Here is an 18164-nt window from a genome sequence, read left to right on the forward strand (position 1 = left end):
TTTTAAAGGGCTTCTGTCACCCCACTAAACTTTTTTTTTTTGTTACTTATAATCCCTATACTGCGATTTATGCATACATACTGTAATTAATCATTTTGGTTCAGCAGATTCTGTTAAAAATGTACTTTTAAAATATGCAAATGACCTTGCTACCAGCAAGTAGGGCGGCTACTTGCTGGTAGCAGCCGCATCCTCCTATCCTAAAGACGCCCCCTCCGCATGTTGATTGACAGGGCCAGCGAACGGGATCTTTCTCTGCTGGCCCTGTTTGCATTCAAAATCTGGCGCCTGCGCCGTACCTGTCTTCAGTCGGCGCAGGCGCACTGAGAGGCGGACGCTTGCTCGGCCGCTCCATCCTCAATGCGCCTGCGCCGATGACGTCACATCTACACCTGGCGCAGGCGCATTGAGGAAGGAGCGGCCGAGCGAGCGTCCTCCTCTCAGTGCGCCTGCGCCGACTGAAGACAGGTACGGCGCAGGCGCCAGATTTTGAATGCATACAGGGCCAGCAGAGAAAGATCCCGTTCGCTGGCCCTGTCAATCAACATGCGGAGGGGGCGTCTTTAGGATAGGAGGATGCGGCTGCTACCAGCAAGTAGCCGCCCTACTTGCTGGTAGCAAGGTCATTTGCATATTTTAAAAGTACGTTTTTAACAGAATCTGCTGAACCAAAATGATTAATTACAGTATGTATGTATAAATCGCAGTATAGGGATTATAAGTAACCAAAAAAATATATATAACTGTTTAGTGGGGTGACAGAAGCCCTTTAAGTCATGCAGGCTGCTCACAGTAGCCAAAGCAACATGAGGCCTTGCATTGTCCTTTTGAAAAACGGCTCCTGGGACTCTGGAGAAATGGCCATACTAGAGGGGTTTGGTTACCGTACACTATGCCACCGCACACCTTAATCTGAGAGTAGGACTGTTGTGATGTTCCCTTGTGAAGGCCTATTGGCGTTTTCCCATGTGGTCTCCAGACCAATATCTGGCTTTCTCGCCCATATTCATTGGGGGACACAGGAACTGTGGGTATAGCCATGTCCTCTAGGAGGCGATGACACTAGTAAAAGCTGTTAGCTCCTCCCCTGGCAGCTATACCCCCTCCAGCCTGGGGAGAGAGCTTCATTTTTTCTAGTGTCAATAGGAGGCAAGACCTCCTGAAGATTTTTTATTTTAGTTTATTTTTTTCTCTTCTTTTAGGTGGGAAACAGTGGACGCCTCGCCTCCCTGTTCTCCTGGGGGGGAGCACGCCAGCGTTGGTTCACCACCCTGTCTCCTCAGGGCCGTCTTTTCGAATGGGCACGCTGGGCAGTTGCCCGGGGGCCCCACTTGCCTGGGGGCCCCGCCTGCCCAGTGAACCCACCAGCCAACTTCCCAACCGTCATTTAGCAGCGGGCGAGGGGGGGCAATCGCCCCCCCTATGTTGTCCTTTGCCCCCCCGGTTGCCCCCCCGCTGATTCCCCCAGTTGAATACTAATGAGCGCTTCCATTATGGAAGCGCTCATTAGAACCGAGAGACCAGGAAGTGGTGAACGCTCTGTACTCACCACTTCCTGGTCCTCGGCTGTCGGCTGTGCAGGGCTGCGCACAGCGTGAGGGCGCTCTGTGACCTCACGCTGTGCGCGCCAGTTCAGAGCACAAAGTCGACTGAGGAGAGGCAGGCGGCGTCCAGGAGCAGGAGAGGTAAGTGATTTTTTATTTTATAAGAAAATGTGGCTGCTGGGGGCATAAGGGGGCTAATGGAGAGGCATATGGGGGCTAATGGAGAGGCATATGGGGGGCTAATGGAGAGAGGCATATGGGGGGCTAATGGAGAGAGGCATATGGGGGGCTAATGGAGAGAGGCATATGGGGGGCTAATGGAGAGAGGCATATGGGGGGCTAATGGAGAGAGGCATATGGGGGGCTAATGGAGAGGCATATGGGGGCTAATGGAGAGGCATATGGGGGCTAATGAGGCATATGGGGGCTAATGGAGAGGCATATGGGGGCTAATGGAGAGGCATATGGGGGCTAATGGAGAGGCATATGGGGGCTAATGGAGAGGCATATGGGGGCTAATGGAGAGGCATATGGGGGCTAATGGAGAGGCATATGGGGGCTAATGGAGAGGCATATGGGGGCTAATGGAGAGGCATATGGGGGCTAATGGAGAGGCATATGGGGGCTAATGGAGAGGCATATGGGGGCTAATGGAGAGGCATATGGGGGCTAATGATGAGAGGCAGCATATGGGGGCTAATGATGAGAGGCAGCATATGGGGGCTAATGATGAGAGGCAGCATATGGGGGCTAATGAGAGGCATAATAACACTGTCATCCACAGATGCCCCCATAACAGTGTGTCTTCCACAGATCCACCATAACAGTGCGCCTGCGCACTGACGAGAGACAGAAAGAAGGGGAAAGAATCCGCGGAAGCAAGCAGAGGACGGCACAGCAGACGATTGAACAGCTTCTTTTGTAAGTAAATAGTTTTATTATAAATGTATCCCTGCATACCGCAATTCTCTCATATTTTGTAATCTTATTTATATATACTTATTTTGTTTTTGCCCCCCCATTTTTGACTGTGGTATCTTTGTGCCCCCCCTATATATTATTCCTATATTAAACACTGATTTTGTTGAAAGTACCAATAAATATCGCCTTATTGATAATTTGCATTTTTATTCTAGTGCGTGATTGTGTAGACAGGGCCCCAGTGCACTGTATTGCCCGGGGGCCTATAATGCTCTTAAGATGGCACTGAGTCTCCTCCCCCCACAAGAAGACAAGGTGGACCAGGGCAGCCTCGCTCCCCTGCATCCTGCCAGCCAAGGTGTCACCTAGGTCCGCCAAAGAGAAGACCCTCCCGCCATGCCAGACTCCTGCCACTCCAGTGCCAGCTGCTGAGGAGGTGACCCTGCTGGAGAAGGTGACCTTATAGGCCCTCTTAGGGAGGGTGAAGGGAAGAGGATGAAGATGAGGTGAGTACACGGGACTAGGTAAGTATGAAGCCCTCTTTGAAGACCCCTAAGGACATATCAAGAGTTCACACAGCCAGGGGACCTTACTTACTAGAAACAAGACCCCTAAGGAAAGAAGGGGTTAATCCGGCGGGCGCCACTGACGACACGCGTGCCCCTCCTCACTCCCCATCTAGGCCGACGGCTATTCCGGCTCATTGGGGGTTAATGTAACTTCTCCCACGGACCTCCAGCGTAGTCTGAAGCACAGGCGACTCCCGCTCCCCGCTATTCACAGGCGATAGTGTCCACCATATTCCGCCCCTTTCGGGAGCAGGCACCAAGCGCGCCGCTTCGAAAGGGTTAATGCCACCACCAATGGCATCGCGGACGCCTCGTGCGCTGCGGTGCATTTTCTAACATGGGGGACTCCGGCTGCAAGCTGGGTAAGTGACCTTACCTAAGCGGATGGCTGGATTGCTTGCCCGACTTGGGCTCCAGCGGCACAGTGTGTGTTTTTTTTCTTTCGGGGGCGATTGCGCTCCTCTACCAGGCCTCTGTTTTCCCCGGCCGTCCGGCAGTGTTCCGGTTGGCCATGTATGTAGCATGGACACCGGCTCTGCGGCATAGCGGCGAGTCTGGGGCTAGGCTGCAACTTCATCGAGGGAAGGGGGTGGCGAGCTGGCGCAAATTCTTCCCGCCTAGCTGTTCTCCTCCCCCAGTAGTCAGCTGAGCTCCGCCCCTGGTCTTCTAGACACTTAACCCTTCCTGGCCAGCAGAGGCAGTGCAGTTGCTGATGCTCAAATTAACCCTATACGTTAAAAAACAAAGGCACATTTAATACGCGCCTCAGCACACACCATACAGGGGAGGAACTAAACCGTGCGGTACCAATCTGGGCCCGTGCCCTGTCCCGGTCACAGGAGGACCTCTCATAGTCCCAATCCGTGCTACACGGTCACTTAATTGATGCGCAATACAGTGAAGGATTCCTAATACGCCCCTTGGGACCGTTTGGCTGACAATCCTACACTTGCGCAATGAAGGGGGACCGCTGACATTCCCAATCCACTCTCCTGGGTCGTTTGGTTGATATTTCTCCACCTGCGTAATCCACTGGAGAACCTCTAGAAGTCCCAATCCACCCTTCGGGGTCGTTTGGTTGCTAGTTCTCCACCTGCGCAATTCAATAAAGGACCTCTGACCATCCCAATCCACTCTTCGGGGTCGTTTGGTTGATAATTCTCCACCTGCGCAATTCAATAAAGGACCTCTGTCTTCCCAATCCACCCTCCTGGGTCGTTTGGTTGATAGTTCTCCACCTGCTCAATCCAGTGGAGTTCGTCTGGATGTCCCAATCCACCCTTCTGGGTTGTGTGGTTGATAATTCTCCGCCTGCACAGGGATCACTGATTTACAGGACCTCTGACCATCCCAATCCACCCTCCACGGTCATTCAGTTGATAATGTACCACCTGCGCAATCCAGTGGACGGACCTCTAGAAGTTCCCATTCCACCCCCTGGGTAGTTTGGTTGATAAGTCCCCACCTGCGCAGTCCGCGACTGCCAGGGGCGTGATTCTGAGGGATAGACCTACGCGCAAGCGGACCACAGCAGGACATCTTTTCTCTTTAAAATCTCGCACCCCCACCCTTCCTCCCTGGGTCACACTCTGACACACCCTCCCTTCCCGGGGGGGGGGGGGGGAATCACTGATTCAGACGTTAATCCGAAGCGATCTCCCAAGTTTATGTCCACGGTGGCCTGCAGTACTTGTCGTATGCATTGCCCCCTTCCATAGGCGGAGTAATTGCAATACAGTACTTGCCTTATACATTGCCCCTGCCATAGGTGGACTAAGTACGATAACACTGTTTTCAGTGCTGGGCGTATACATTCCCCCTCCTGTAGGTGGCGGAATTGCATCTCCACTGGGTTCAGTACCTGATGTATGCATTAGCCCCTTCCATAGGTGGCGGGATGACATTATCACTGGTTACAATGTGTGCTGTATGCATTGCCCCCTTACTTAGTTGCAATATTGCACTCCCTCGGGGTACAGGACTCGCCATATGCACTAGTTCTTGCGGTGGGCATTAACCCCCCTTATAGGGGAGTATTCCCTACCACTGGCTTCAGTACTTGTCGTATGCATTCCACCTTCCATGGGTAGGGCAATTGCACATGGTCCCGCCTGTCGCGCTCTCCTCTCCATAGGCGGAGTGTTGCACATCACCGTGCTTCCAGCTACATTTCCCCCTTCTGCAAGTGATCCTCTAGCGGGGAATACCTAAACTCTTCGGGATGCTGCAATTCAACTACGCCACGGCTGCGTGCCTTCGCTTATTTCACAAGGGGGCGTGGCAATAGTCGGTACCCGCGGGTGCCCGGTGCTCTTACTCTAGTGGTCTGTGGGTGCCGGCAGTGGATACGGTGGCTATTCCTTTTTACTTTTGGCGCTGGTTTGGACATGCTTCTAACATCCTTTGTCTTCTCAGGGGGTTGCCTAGCATCACTTGTTTCCTAGAGACGCCCCATCTCCATGGGCCTCCACCGTTCCAGTCGGTCATTATATTGTCCGCATCAATGTGTAGTGCGTACACCATTGCACATCTATGGTGAGTACGTTCCAGTGAGTCGAGTGTTCACCGACCTCTGTATTTCTCTCTATCCACCACTCCTTCTCTGGGAAAGTGGTTCTGCTGGCACTCTGGTTTGACTACTACAGCGTGTCCCCCCACACAGGTGCAGTTTTTCGCCAATGCTCAAGTTTGTAGTTGCTAAAGTGGGACATCCCCCTCAGGTAGGTCCTACCCTGACGCTAGCTTGGCAGTTCCTCTTGTTCAGCGCCCTTCCAGGTAGAGTTTTTACAGTAGCTTTACTTTACTTGGATGATATAGTATGTGGCTTCTACAGATAGTCTCAGGCCCCCTTCACTTGCGCTGACGGGGCTGGCACTGACTCCTACTGTGGGAGTGGTATTTGCGTTACCACTACATTCTCGGTTTTTTACTGCACAGCTCATTTGCAGGTGGTGGGCTCTTCTAGCACTGAATTCAGTGGCCTCTGCGGGTGGCCCCCTCCCCTGCTGCGGTATGGGGCTAGCAATACAGTGTGACCCCCCTTGCCTGGCTTCCTCCTCAGGCAGAGTTTTTTGGCGCAGCCACTTCTGTATAGCGCTGTTCTCCGTTGGGGAATGGGCTTCAGTCCTAGCCTATTCCTCTCCTGTCCTTTCCTCTAGCTCATGGTTCATAGCCACCCCGCAAGTCTTGGTAGCTCCTATGTTACTACCTTCTCTCATCTGCTTGCACTGAGTATTCGTGTTTGTGGCACTCCGGTCCCGACTGGTGGACTGTAGCGTCCACCACATCCCTCCTTCTCCAGGGAATCCTTCCATTGCTCCTGGGTGTGCCAACGGTATCTACACGACAGATTCCCACCTTTTCTCTCCCGAGCAAGAGATCCGGAAGCATGCGGCGTGGACGCCCTGATGTCTCCTTGACAGGAGTTTTTCCCCTTCCCCCTCCTACCCAGAGTTCTCGGGAGATCAGGATGGAGCACATCCGACTATCCTATTCGATCTGGATTGGCCCCGTCATGCATGGTACGCTGGCCTCGTTCTCCTTCTAGGAGACGTCCTTCGGTCACTGCCTCTCAGAGCCTACCTTCTTTCGCAGGGTCAGGTCTTCCATCAGCAATTAAGGTCTCTTCGTATGACGGCGTGGCCTTTGACACCGCCATTTTAACACGCAGAGGGTTTTCGGCGGATGTCATCCGCACTGTGTTCAGGCCAGGAAGCCTGCGTAGTCCAAGATCTATTTCAGGACCTGGAGGTCCTTCCTGGGTTCTGTAAGATCCGAAATATTCCACCACTTTGTTTTATTTCTCTCCCCACGGTCCTGTCCTTTTTACAATCAGGGTTGGACCTTGGTTTGGCCCTTTATTCTTGAAGGGTCAGGTGTCGGCGCTTCTATGTTTTTCCAGTGCCCTCTGGCCCCCTGTAAGGACCTTTCTTCAGGGAGTGGCACATATGGGTCCTCTGTATAGTCCTCCCTTACCGCATTGGGGTCTGAATTTAGTACTCTCAGCGCTCCAGGCTTCCCCCCTGGAGCCCTTGCGGGAGATTTCTCTCCAACTCCTGTCCTGGAAGGTAGTTTTTCTGGTCGCTATCACTTCCATCAGACGGGTGTCTGAGTTGGCGGAGCTCTCTTGCAGAGAACCCTTCCTGGTTATTCATAGTGACAGGGTGGTTCGCCGGCCTGTCCCTTCTTTTTTCCGAAGGTGGTCTCTGACTTCCATATTAACGAGAAAATTGTCCTTCCCTCTCTGCTCATTTCCTTCACGCCCTAGGGAAAGGAGTTACACTATTTGAATGTCAGAGCTCTGAAGATCTATTTAGCAGCCTCCGGTCCCTTCCGCCGTACGGATCCCCTTTTTGTCATTCCGGAGGGTCCTCCAAAGGGATCGGCGGCTTCCAAGATGGCAATCGCACGTTCAATTCGGTCTACGATTGCTGAAGCATACCGCGCCCGAGGCAGGGTTCCGCCCTTCGGTGTTATGGCTTACTCCACCAAGCGGTGGGCGCATCTTGGGCTCGGAGGAATCGCGCTTCGGCTGCACAGTTGTGTAAGGTGGCTACTTGGACTTCTTACACACATTCACAAGCTTACCAGGTGCATACTTATGCATCGGCGGACGCTGCCTTAGGCCGCATAGTCTTTCAGGCGGCAGTTTCTTATATGCCTGCAGGGACTATTGCTTCCATGGTTCTGTGGTTTTCCCTCCCTGTGGACTGCTCTTGGACGTCCCACGGTTCCTGTGTCCCCCAATCAATATGGGCGAGAAAAGGAAATTTTTGTATAACTTACCAGTAAAATCTTTCTCGCTCTTCATTGGGGGACACAGCACCCACCCAGTATTGTTGTTCGACCACAGTTGGCAGTTGCTGGTTTGAACCCCGTTGGGTCTTTTGGCATGGTTGGTGTTCCATGTTTTTTCTTTGGTTGGCTTGGTTCTCCTACTGCTCTACACAAACTGAAGCTCTCTCTCCAGGCTAGAGGGGGTATAGCTGCCGGGGGAGGAGCTAACAGCTTTTTCTAGTGTCAACGCCTCCTAGAGGACATAGCTATATCCATGGTTCCTGTGTCCCCCAATGAAGAGCGAGAAAGAGATTTTACTGGTAAGTTATACAAAAATCTCCTTATCGCTGCATTCAAGACAAAATCAGGACCTATTGCTGAAAAGAGATAGACATCTATTGCCATCTTGTTGTGCACCATGACAGCAGTGGTGTGGTCAGGTCAATTGAACACCTCTAGCTGGATGTCTGGCTCACAGTTCAGGTATCGTGCAGACACCACCTGATGGTTTGTGTACACACTGTTTGCAGGCTTGGGTTGTGATGTCCAGTTTCACATGCAGTACAGAATGGTTCACTATGCACCATTCTAATCAGATGCTCCATCTCTGCACCTCTTGCTGTCATTCCAGTTCGTCGTTCTCCCAATCACTGTGACACGCAACACTGAGCACTGCGGACATCTCCACCTAGGACCGTAGCGATCTGCCAGTGTGGTAAACCAAGGTGTCTCAGTTCAAGGATTCTGTCCCTCTCAGTTTGCTACAACAAGGATAACTGGCACATCAACAAACAGGAGGCTTCTCACAATCATCCCATATGACTTGATCTGATTTTTAAGGTTTCATGTCCCTAATAAACATTGCTTTCATTCTGGCTTTTATGACTCTCCCACATGCCACAGATTGGAGCTAGGTGCTTTAAAATTTGACCATCTTCTCCAATTTCAATGTTGAGTGCATATTGTATACCCTCTTTTTCCCCCCATCACATCCACTCAGTATATGCTGCATGTATACTGTACAGCAGGGATCAGCAACCTCCAGCAGTTCAGAAACTACTACTCCCAGAATGTTTCATTCACTTCCATGAGAGTTAGAAAAGCAGCTGAGCATGTTTGCATGCTGGGAGTTGTAGTTTCACAGCAGCTGGAGTGCCAAAGGTTGCTGATCCCTGCTGTACAGTATACCCTCTTTCACCAGTATATACCGGATAATACTGAGTGGAGATGATAGGGAGACAGTGAGGCTTGCTGGCTCATCCTATTGTAAGAAAAGGACCTTGTACAGCATTGTAATAAACAGGAATAGGACCTGTTTTTTTTTTTTCTGCAGGGCTGTGCAAAGGACTTACGGATGCAGCCCCATTGGGATAAATAGGTCCGCATCCAGTTTGCAAAAAATGCAGATTGGGTGTGGACCAAAACTACGGCTGTTTGCATGAGCCCTTATGGTGCGGTGTGTGCCATTTGCTCACAGAAAGTGTGTGAGTGTGTGAGTGTGAGTGTGAGAGTGAGTGAGTGTGAGTGTGAGTGAGAGAGAGAGATAGATGTGACTGTACATAATGTCTGTGCTGTCTGCTCACTGAATAAACAGCACCTGCTGCTGCCACATAACTCCACCGCAAAGACCTTCCATTCTCACGGAGCTCAAAGCCTCCTTCTCTACACTGGCTGACATTCTGACTATTAGACGCCCCAGAAGATTTCAGCACAGTTTGGGGAAGAAAAAGTGCGTCCAATAGTCTGAAAAGTACAGTAATTGGAATATGGGCACGTACCTTCAACATTGTAAGTAATGCTGAAGCAGGTCAGATGGACAACATGGAGAAGGTTTTGCAGTCAAGTTACAGATATTTTAAGCTGTTTAAAAAAACCACAATATGACTGCACATAATACATTTTATATGAAGCTGCCAACTCTGTCCAAATGTAATAATTGTGAAATGCAAACTATCAACTTGACAAAATTGTGAAATGCAAACTATCTTGAAATACTCAACTTGACAAAAAGGTGAATTTGACCTACAGGATATGTTTTAATCCACAGCTGGATACAATAGAGTGATGGTTGCCACCATCAAAACAATGACATAAAGGCACTTAAATTACATAGTAATTAGTCATACATGGTACACAAGGCGTCTGCATGAGAAATGTAAATAAATATAAAAAACAATTCACTTACAAGGTTTACAAAAAGATTCAAACACAATTTCCTACATCTGACAAAAAGCTCCACGGAAAACAGAACACGACACTGTAAAGTGTGCAATACAGACAGTTCTCAGATGAGTACAGAAGTCATTTTCTTTCCAGGGAGGAAATTACTGTATATTCTGGCATACTGCTTTTAATCTTCATTTTCATCTGAGTGCTAGAAGCCATTGGTTAATGTGAGCAGTCCCTCTGAAATACTGTCCTCACCAACAAAGCCTGAATCATAGAGCCACTTAAAAAAAATTAAAGGATCTCTCATTTTACTTGACATTAACTAAACATGTAAGGCAGACCCATTCAGTGACTTCGCCCCCTCTAAATATATAAAAAGAAATACTCTGTTCTTAAAGGCTCCAAATAACTATTTTTTTCTTGCATTTTTTGTTCCAGTGTATCTAAAATGAAGCAATTGTGCAAATTAAAAAATCTTCTACTGTTGGTGTCTACAGCTGCTGTGGAGACTTGTGTCTGCATGGACTACAGATACATCCTGTGATCCCACTTATTGTGAATGGTGGATGATGTGTTATCTGTATATTTAGGTGTTATCTGTCATAAGCAGATAACTGCAGTAAAGTGATCTGGACAGACTAAAAAGTGGCACCTATATTATTAGGCTTGTTGGCTAATACGAACATTGCAGTTTTTTTAATTTATTTTGACATTTAAAATTAAAAATAACCACCAGAAATTCTTAATACGTTAAACATAAAAACATGATTTATAGAGGTTGGTCACTTCCTTGCTGCTTGTGACCAATGTGTAAGTAAGATGATGATATGGCACTTATTAATATAGCCTTTGTTGGTATCCGTGCCCTTTGCTATATTTCATAAGACATGTCCCCATCTTGGCCAAGTTTTTTTGGTCCGCATCTGATCCATATTTTTTTGAAGATTGGATGGCAACCCATTCATTTTAACGGAGCTGCAAAAAATACAGACAGCACAGAGTGTACTGTCCGTTCCGCAGTCTGGCAAAAACGTGTCATTTTCTGATGACACCGTTCCCTTTGAGTTTCCATTATCTAAAGGTTTAGTAAATCTACTCCATTATTTGTAGTCTGTTACACAGGTCTGTATAAAAGCTGTAGAGGGGGAAAAGGCTAAATATTTTTAATTAAGAAAATTTGTAAAATGGCATATATATTTTTTTTCTAGGTCTATTGGGCCAATAGCAAAAACATGTTTTAGTATGTTTATGTGACTTGGCTATCGTGGCAGAAATCAATGCTGTCCCCCTGACCCAGTAAACTGCGACAAGATGGGGCATGTCACTTCCTAGCATGGGAGAAAAAAATCTGTAGCCATAGAACAGCAAAATCAGTTATCATTGAAAACAGTGGGGCACAGAATACACACCAAAATGCTTAGGGAGGAAAACACTGTGTGAACATACCCTTAATATGAAGGTGCTGCTCCACAACCAGCATAAACTCAACACTTGAATCAGTGGCGTTCCTCAACAAATAACACAGGCGCCAAATCCTCTCAGTGGAACGGAGGCGATTCTCCAGGTGGAAATTATCAGCACAGTGGCCATGCCATTTAATCACTATTAAGGCCTCTTTCACACTACAGTATGTCCATTTCAGTGTTTTGCGTTCCGTTTTTTTGTTTCCGTTTTTCCGTATGGCATATACAGTATACAGTAATTACATAGAGAAAATTGGGCTGGGCATAACATTTTCAATAGATGGTTCAGAAAAAAACGGAACGGAAACGGAAGACATACGGATGCATTTCCGTATGTGTTCCGTTTTTTTTGCGGACCCATTGACTTTAATGGAGCCACGGAACGTGATTTGCGGCCAAATATAGGACATGTTCTATCTTTCAACTGAACGGAAATACGGAAACGGAATGCATACGAAACACATTCCGTTTTTTTTGCTGAACCATTGAAATGAATGGTTCCGTATACGGAATGCAAAAAACGGACCGCAAAACGAAAAAAAAAAAACGGTAGTGTGAAAGAGGCCTAAGTCTCATGCACGACCGTGTTTTTATACACATCTGATCCGCATTTTTTCGGGTCGGATGCGGACCCATTCACTTCAATGGGGCCGCAAAAGATGCAGACAGCATTTAATGTATGTCCGTTCCGTGGCACCTGCAAAAAAAAAAATAGAACATATCCTATTCTTGGCCATTTACGGACAAGGATAGGAAAGTTCTATTATGTGCTGGACGTTCTGTTCCGCGGAACGCACACGGCCGGTATCCATGCTTTAGCGGATCACAAAAACGGCCGTATTCAAGAGCACTTAGTGACATATCAGACAATACGTTTTAAAGGGAACCTGTCACGTTGATTTGCCGGCAGCATGTTATAGAGCAGGAGGAGCTGAGCAGATTCATGCATAGTTTTGCAAGGAAAGTTTCAGTATTAGGGTGGGTTCACACTAGCGTTAGGGATTCCGTTATGGCTTTCCGTTATAACGGAAAATAATGGAATGCCAAGACACAATGCAAAACGGAAGCGTTTAAAAGGCATTCCGTTTGCTTTCCGTCCTAATAGAAGTCTATGGGAAAGCATAACGGATCCGTCTGGGTCCCGTTATGCAAGACGGAAAACAAAGTCCTGTCGACAGGACTGTTTTCCGTCTTGAATAACGGGACCCAGACGGATCCATTTTGATTCCCATAGACTTCTATTAGGACAGAGAGCAAACGGAATGCCTTTTAAAGGCTTCTGTTTTGCATTCCGTCATAATACAAGTCTATGGGCAGAAGAACGGATCCGTCCTTCTGTCTTATAACGTGGTTATAACGGAATCCATAACGCTAGTGTGAACCCACCCTAACTTGTATTTCATTGATTTAAAAGTGTTTTCCGACATTTAAATACTGATAACTTAACTTCTAGATAGGTCATCAGTATCTAGTCTGACACCCGAGACCCCCACATCAGCTGTGAGAAGGCGCCAGTGTTTCTGTGAGCGCCGCTGCCTTCTCCCTGCTCACCAAGCACAGCGCTGTATATTGTATAGTGACTGAGTGGTATTGCGCACAGTCCCATTCACTTCTAGGCTCTCCTAGGCCATGTAACCAATGAACGTGTCGTCACTGGCCTAGGGAAAGCTGTGAGAAGGCCGCGGTGCTACTGTGAATGACAATGCCTTCTCGAACAGCTGATCAGCAGGGGTCCCACTGATCAGACACTGATGATCTATCCACAGGATAGGTCATCAGTATTTAAGTCTCAGGAAACCCCTTTAAATTCCTGCTCCTTCTGGGCTTTGAAGTCCAGGAGGCGGTCCTATCAGTGATTGACATCCTGCCTTATGATTGTGCACATAGAGATCGCTATCAATCACTAATAGGACCACCTCCTTGACGTCAAAGACCAGAATGAGCAGGAACATAGATATATAAAAGTTTTGATGAATCTTTTCCAATAAACTGTATATCAATTTGCTCAGCTCCTCCTGTAACATGGTGCTGGCAGATTACACTGATCAGAAACCCAAAGAACAAAGAAAATATTTAATGTTAAATGCATCAGGATTTGGGAAAACAACATTTCTAAATGAACACTGGGCAGGATGGTGAAATCTGATGTGAAGACTTTCCTGCGTCCACAATAGCTATTCAGTCAAGCCTGCCATCTCTTGAATCTCATGAATCAGATGCTGGATGTTTTTTAAATGTTCAGAAATTATCTTTGTGCAAAGAAATTGTCTTCCTGTAGTGCCCGATTCTACAGCTACAAGCTGGAAAGTGATGTCATTCAACCATCTAGAGAACGTTCTTCCTGATCCTGCATATAAAGAAGAGCTTGCAAGACAACTTGTTACTGTAATTGATTGTGGGAACGGTTCAAGCTCTGGAGGTGCTATGGTCATTGGCATTCAATTTCTTGGTGTCCATAACCTAAAGCAGACTTTGTTTTTGGCCTTCACAAGTCATGAGATATGTAGGTGTAGACAAAGCTGGATTATTTCATGGTTGTCCAGTTGTTAAAGGCTAGTCATACAATTGTAAAGGGGAAAGTATCATCTTACAATACATGACCTGTAGTCAGGAGAGAACATGGCTCTCTGAGAGCTTGGACACTCAGTTAACCAGAATAAAAGTTTGATTATGGGTTTTGTCATGGAAATGGAAATGGTGGCTTCAACATTGCTGGTGTCCTCTTCCACGGGCTGGCATCTGGCAGATCACTCTGTACTTTTACTGGGACACCCATACAATGCTCAAATCCTCTCCTGCATAGGCGGCTTCTCACGTCATATGGTTGCCTAGGCAAGAATAGCACTTGATCTGCCAGCCGCCTCTCATTTTTAGATTTAACCCATTGGTGATCACTAATACGCCAGCTAGAGCACCGCCTTTTTACACTGCTTTAGTTTAAATGCAGCACAGGTGCTCTGCCATCTAAAAATCTATGTTTTTCCTTTAAAATGTGTTTTTTTTTAAAGAACAAAGTAAAAAACTAAAACCACACATAACTGGTATCGTCCCATCCATAATGGACATGCAGTGTAAAATACCACGTTACTTATCGTGCCCAGTGAACACCGTAAAAAAATAAAAATAAAAAAAATGCCAGATTTGCTAATTTTTGTTCAATCCACTTCCCAAAAAAATTTAAAAAAGAAAAGTGATCAAAAACTCATATGTACCTCAAAATGGTACCAATAAAAAACATAAGTTGTGCTGCCAAAAAAATAAGTCCTCACACATCTCCGTCAAATATTTTTTTTGCTAAAATTTTAATTGTGCAAAAGTAGTAAAACATACAAAAACTAAATGGATTTGGTATTGCACCAACTGTACTGACGCATCACGTTACATCTTATTTATACTGCACAGTAAACACCAGAAAAATGAAAAACGCACAAAAATAAATGATAAATTATATCCACCCCAATATGGTTACCGTATGTTGTTGCAAAAAAAAAAGAAGTTATGACTCTTATGCGATGATGAAATAGAAAACTGCTTGTACATTAAGAGGGTAAACTCCCAGGTGAAGAGGAGCACACCAGCAATACTGGAGGTACCAGTGTGAGGGGCACACGCCAGGGCTCCAGCCAATGTCCTCTGCTGATTTGTTTCACATTTATTTGATTCAATCCATGACACTGAGGTTACTGGGAACACTTTTGGAAGCCCGCGTATTGCCACACAAGTGCATGACGGTATACACACACATAAACTTACATTATTAACCCACAGTACTGCTGATTAATATTACCACAGACTGTGACATTTCTTCTGACTGCAAGGACAGTAGCTCAAAAAGTATTTCACATCAGTTGGCGCATTTATCTGTCTGAATTCCTATGTATTTCTCGCTCCATGGCAGTGAATGGGAAGTCATGGCTTTCAATACTATACACCTCCCCTTTACCCCTCTATTTTTTATATATTTGGAGCTTGCATGTTTTTAATTAATTTTTTTAAAAACTTTCTCAAACTTAATTCTAAATGTAAAAAAAAATAATATACCACTAAAGTTTTCTGTGTATAAAGTCAGCAAACACAGAAGTACAATACGAATCTAGAGCAGACTCTGGGCGACTTATTAAGGATCCATGGTAAGGCTGTGCACATAAGGCCTAATGGTATAAAACTGGTAAATTTAGAGTCTTATGTACTATAGTCACCCAACTGTATTGACTTTAGAGCTAAAATCAGTGAAGCTTGATAAAAGATTAAAATCATTCCGCCATTAAATCTCTCATACACAATCATTGTTCCTTTGCCCTACAGTCAAACAATGGGTTATCATTATAACCCATCATACTATAACTCTGCTATCTTCAACAGTCCCATAGAGCTAGATCGATCGGCAGTGTGCATGCGTGAACGCCCTCCATTCAAATGAGGGGACATGGAATCTCCGTTCTCATCATTGGTAGAGGCCCGAAAGACTGATTGGACCCTGCCAATCAGACAACTAATTTCCCATGATCGGTGGTGGCCCCAAAGAGTGATTGGACCCCACCAATCGGACACTTAACTAAGGGATAAGTGTTTGCCATGGGACAGCCCTTTTAAGGGTAGCAGACTGTTCATTTCTCTGTTGACCTCACCATGTTGTTCTTACCCGGCCGGGGCATCCATTCACCTGCTGACATCTATGTACGATCACTACTGTTATTGCCTCACAACAAAGGGTTCACCCGCGGCAAGCAAGGCACATTGATATGTATTATCACTGTTGAGGCCCTTTCATTATTACTCATCTGCGTTCTGTTTCCAAAAGAAGCAATTACAGTCCTGTAGAAACAACCTAGGAAAGAGTTTCTAAAAACACAAGGTCCTGCAAAGTCATAACTTTGAGGCATGAACCACCCGTCCTCTGGCATTCCACTGTTGGGTAAGAAATACTGTAGTTGTAGTACACTTTCTGTAATATTCTCCCGGCACTTCCAGTGCAGGATATTCGAGCTATGCCAATGGTCCAGTAAAAGGCATCTCTTCCATCGGAATGAGCAAATTACTTGGCAAAGTCTTCATGTAAAATTAGGCAGCACGCACGCTCCATACATTTTAAATCCACAAAGAAATAACATGTGCAAAGTCAGTTCATTGCAATGCTCTGGGATTTGGCCATGTCTGTGCAAACAAAGTACGTCCTGAGCTCTCCCTTCCCTTTAACGTTGATCAGTCCTCGGCACTCACAGGAATAACCCAAGCCTTCCAAAATACGGCACGTCTCTTCTGTCACCTGGGAAGAAAGGACACAGATATACCACTGGAGAGTTAGTGCGGATATTGCCACAAGACTTGTCCTGTCCTTCATTTACTACTTCTCACTTTCCTCACAAAAGACGCTGCACATTATACACCGCTCGTTTCCATCTTAGACCCACCCTGCAATCCATCGCAGTTGTTGTGCTTGCACAATATAGGAAAAAGTGCCGACCTCTCCGGTGGCTGGGACCATGGTTGCACACATAGTCTAGTGCTTTTTCCTATACTGTGCAAGCATGGCCACCTCTGCTGGATTGCTGGGTGGTCGTTTCCATGGAAACGAGCAGTGTATAATGCGATGGAAAAATCAAACCAGCAAAGGAGGCAATATGAACAATCACAATACATTAGTAAGTGCCTTGTATCAACTTTCTCTACATGATAAATGCCATTTGCTGAAGTGAAACAACCCCTTTAACCTCTTAGGGACACAGGGCGTACAGGTACGCCCTGATGTCCTGGTACTTAAGGACACAGGGCATACCTGTACGCCCTGTGTATTTCCGATCACCACCGCGTGGCGGGCGGTGATCGGAACTGGGTGCCTGCTGAAATCAATCAGCAGGCACCCTGGGACAATGCCGAGGGGGGTACTGTGATCCTCCCGTATTGGCGATCGCTGCAAACCGCAAGTCAATTCAGACCTGCGGTTTGCAGCGCTTTCGGAAGTTTCTGATCCCCGCGGTCAGTGACCCAAGATAATCGCCCAAAAACTGAAAAAACTATGGCTCTCGGACTATGGAGACACTAAAACATGATTTTTTTTGTTTAAAAAATGAAATAAAATAAAAAGTAGACATATTAGGTATTGCCGAGTCCGTAATAACCTGCTCTATAAAAATACCACATGATCTAACCTGTCAGATGAATGCTATAAATAACAAAAACGGTGCAAAAACAGCTATTTCTTGTTACCTTGCCTCAGAAAAAGTGTAATATAGAGCAACCAAAAATCATATATACCCTAAACTAGTACCAACAACACTTCCATCCTATCCTGTAGTTTCTAAAATGGGGTCACTTTTTTGGAGTTTCTACTCTAGGGGTGCATCAGGGGCGCTTAAAAAAAAACAGCCCAGCAAAATCTGCCTTCCAAAAACCGTATGGCATTCCTTTCCTTCTGCACCCTGCCGTGTGCCCGTACAGCAGTTTACGACCACATATGGGGTGTTTCTGTAAACTACAGAATCAGGGCCATAAATATTGAGTTTTGTTTGGCTGTTAACCCTTGCTTTGTAACTGGAAAAAAATATTAAAATGGACAATCTGCCAAAAAAGTGAAATTTTGAAATTGTATCTCTATTTTCAAATAATTCTTGTGGAACATCTAAAGGGTTAACAACGTTTGTAAAAACAGTTTTGAATACCTTGAGGGGTGTAGTTTCTTACATGGGGTCACTTTTATGGAGTTTCTACTCTAGGGGTGCATC

The 18164-nt window shown here is 46.4% G+C and overlaps 1 protein-coding gene across 1 annotated transcript in view; it reads right to left on the minus strand.

Annotated features, from left to right (window-relative positions):
- Window positions 1–14725: 14725 nt before the first annotated feature.
- Window positions 14726–18164, minus strand: part of ADCY7 (adenylate cyclase 7) — a 201827-nt gene continuing 198388 nt past the window's right edge. Inside the window, exon 26 of the mRNA XM_040410723.1 lies at window positions 14726–16708. Coding sequence (XP_040266657.1) covers window positions 16562–16708 — 147 coding nt within the window. The 3' untranslated portion in view covers window positions 14726–16561. The remainder of the gene's footprint in view (window positions 16709–18164) is intronic.

This window comes from Bufo bufo, chromosome 10, assembly GCF_905171765.1.
Source record: "Bufo bufo chromosome 10, aBufBuf1.1, whole genome shotgun sequence".
NCBI classification, from domain to species: domain Eukaryota; kingdom Metazoa; phylum Chordata; class Amphibia; order Anura; family Bufonidae; genus Bufo; species Bufo bufo.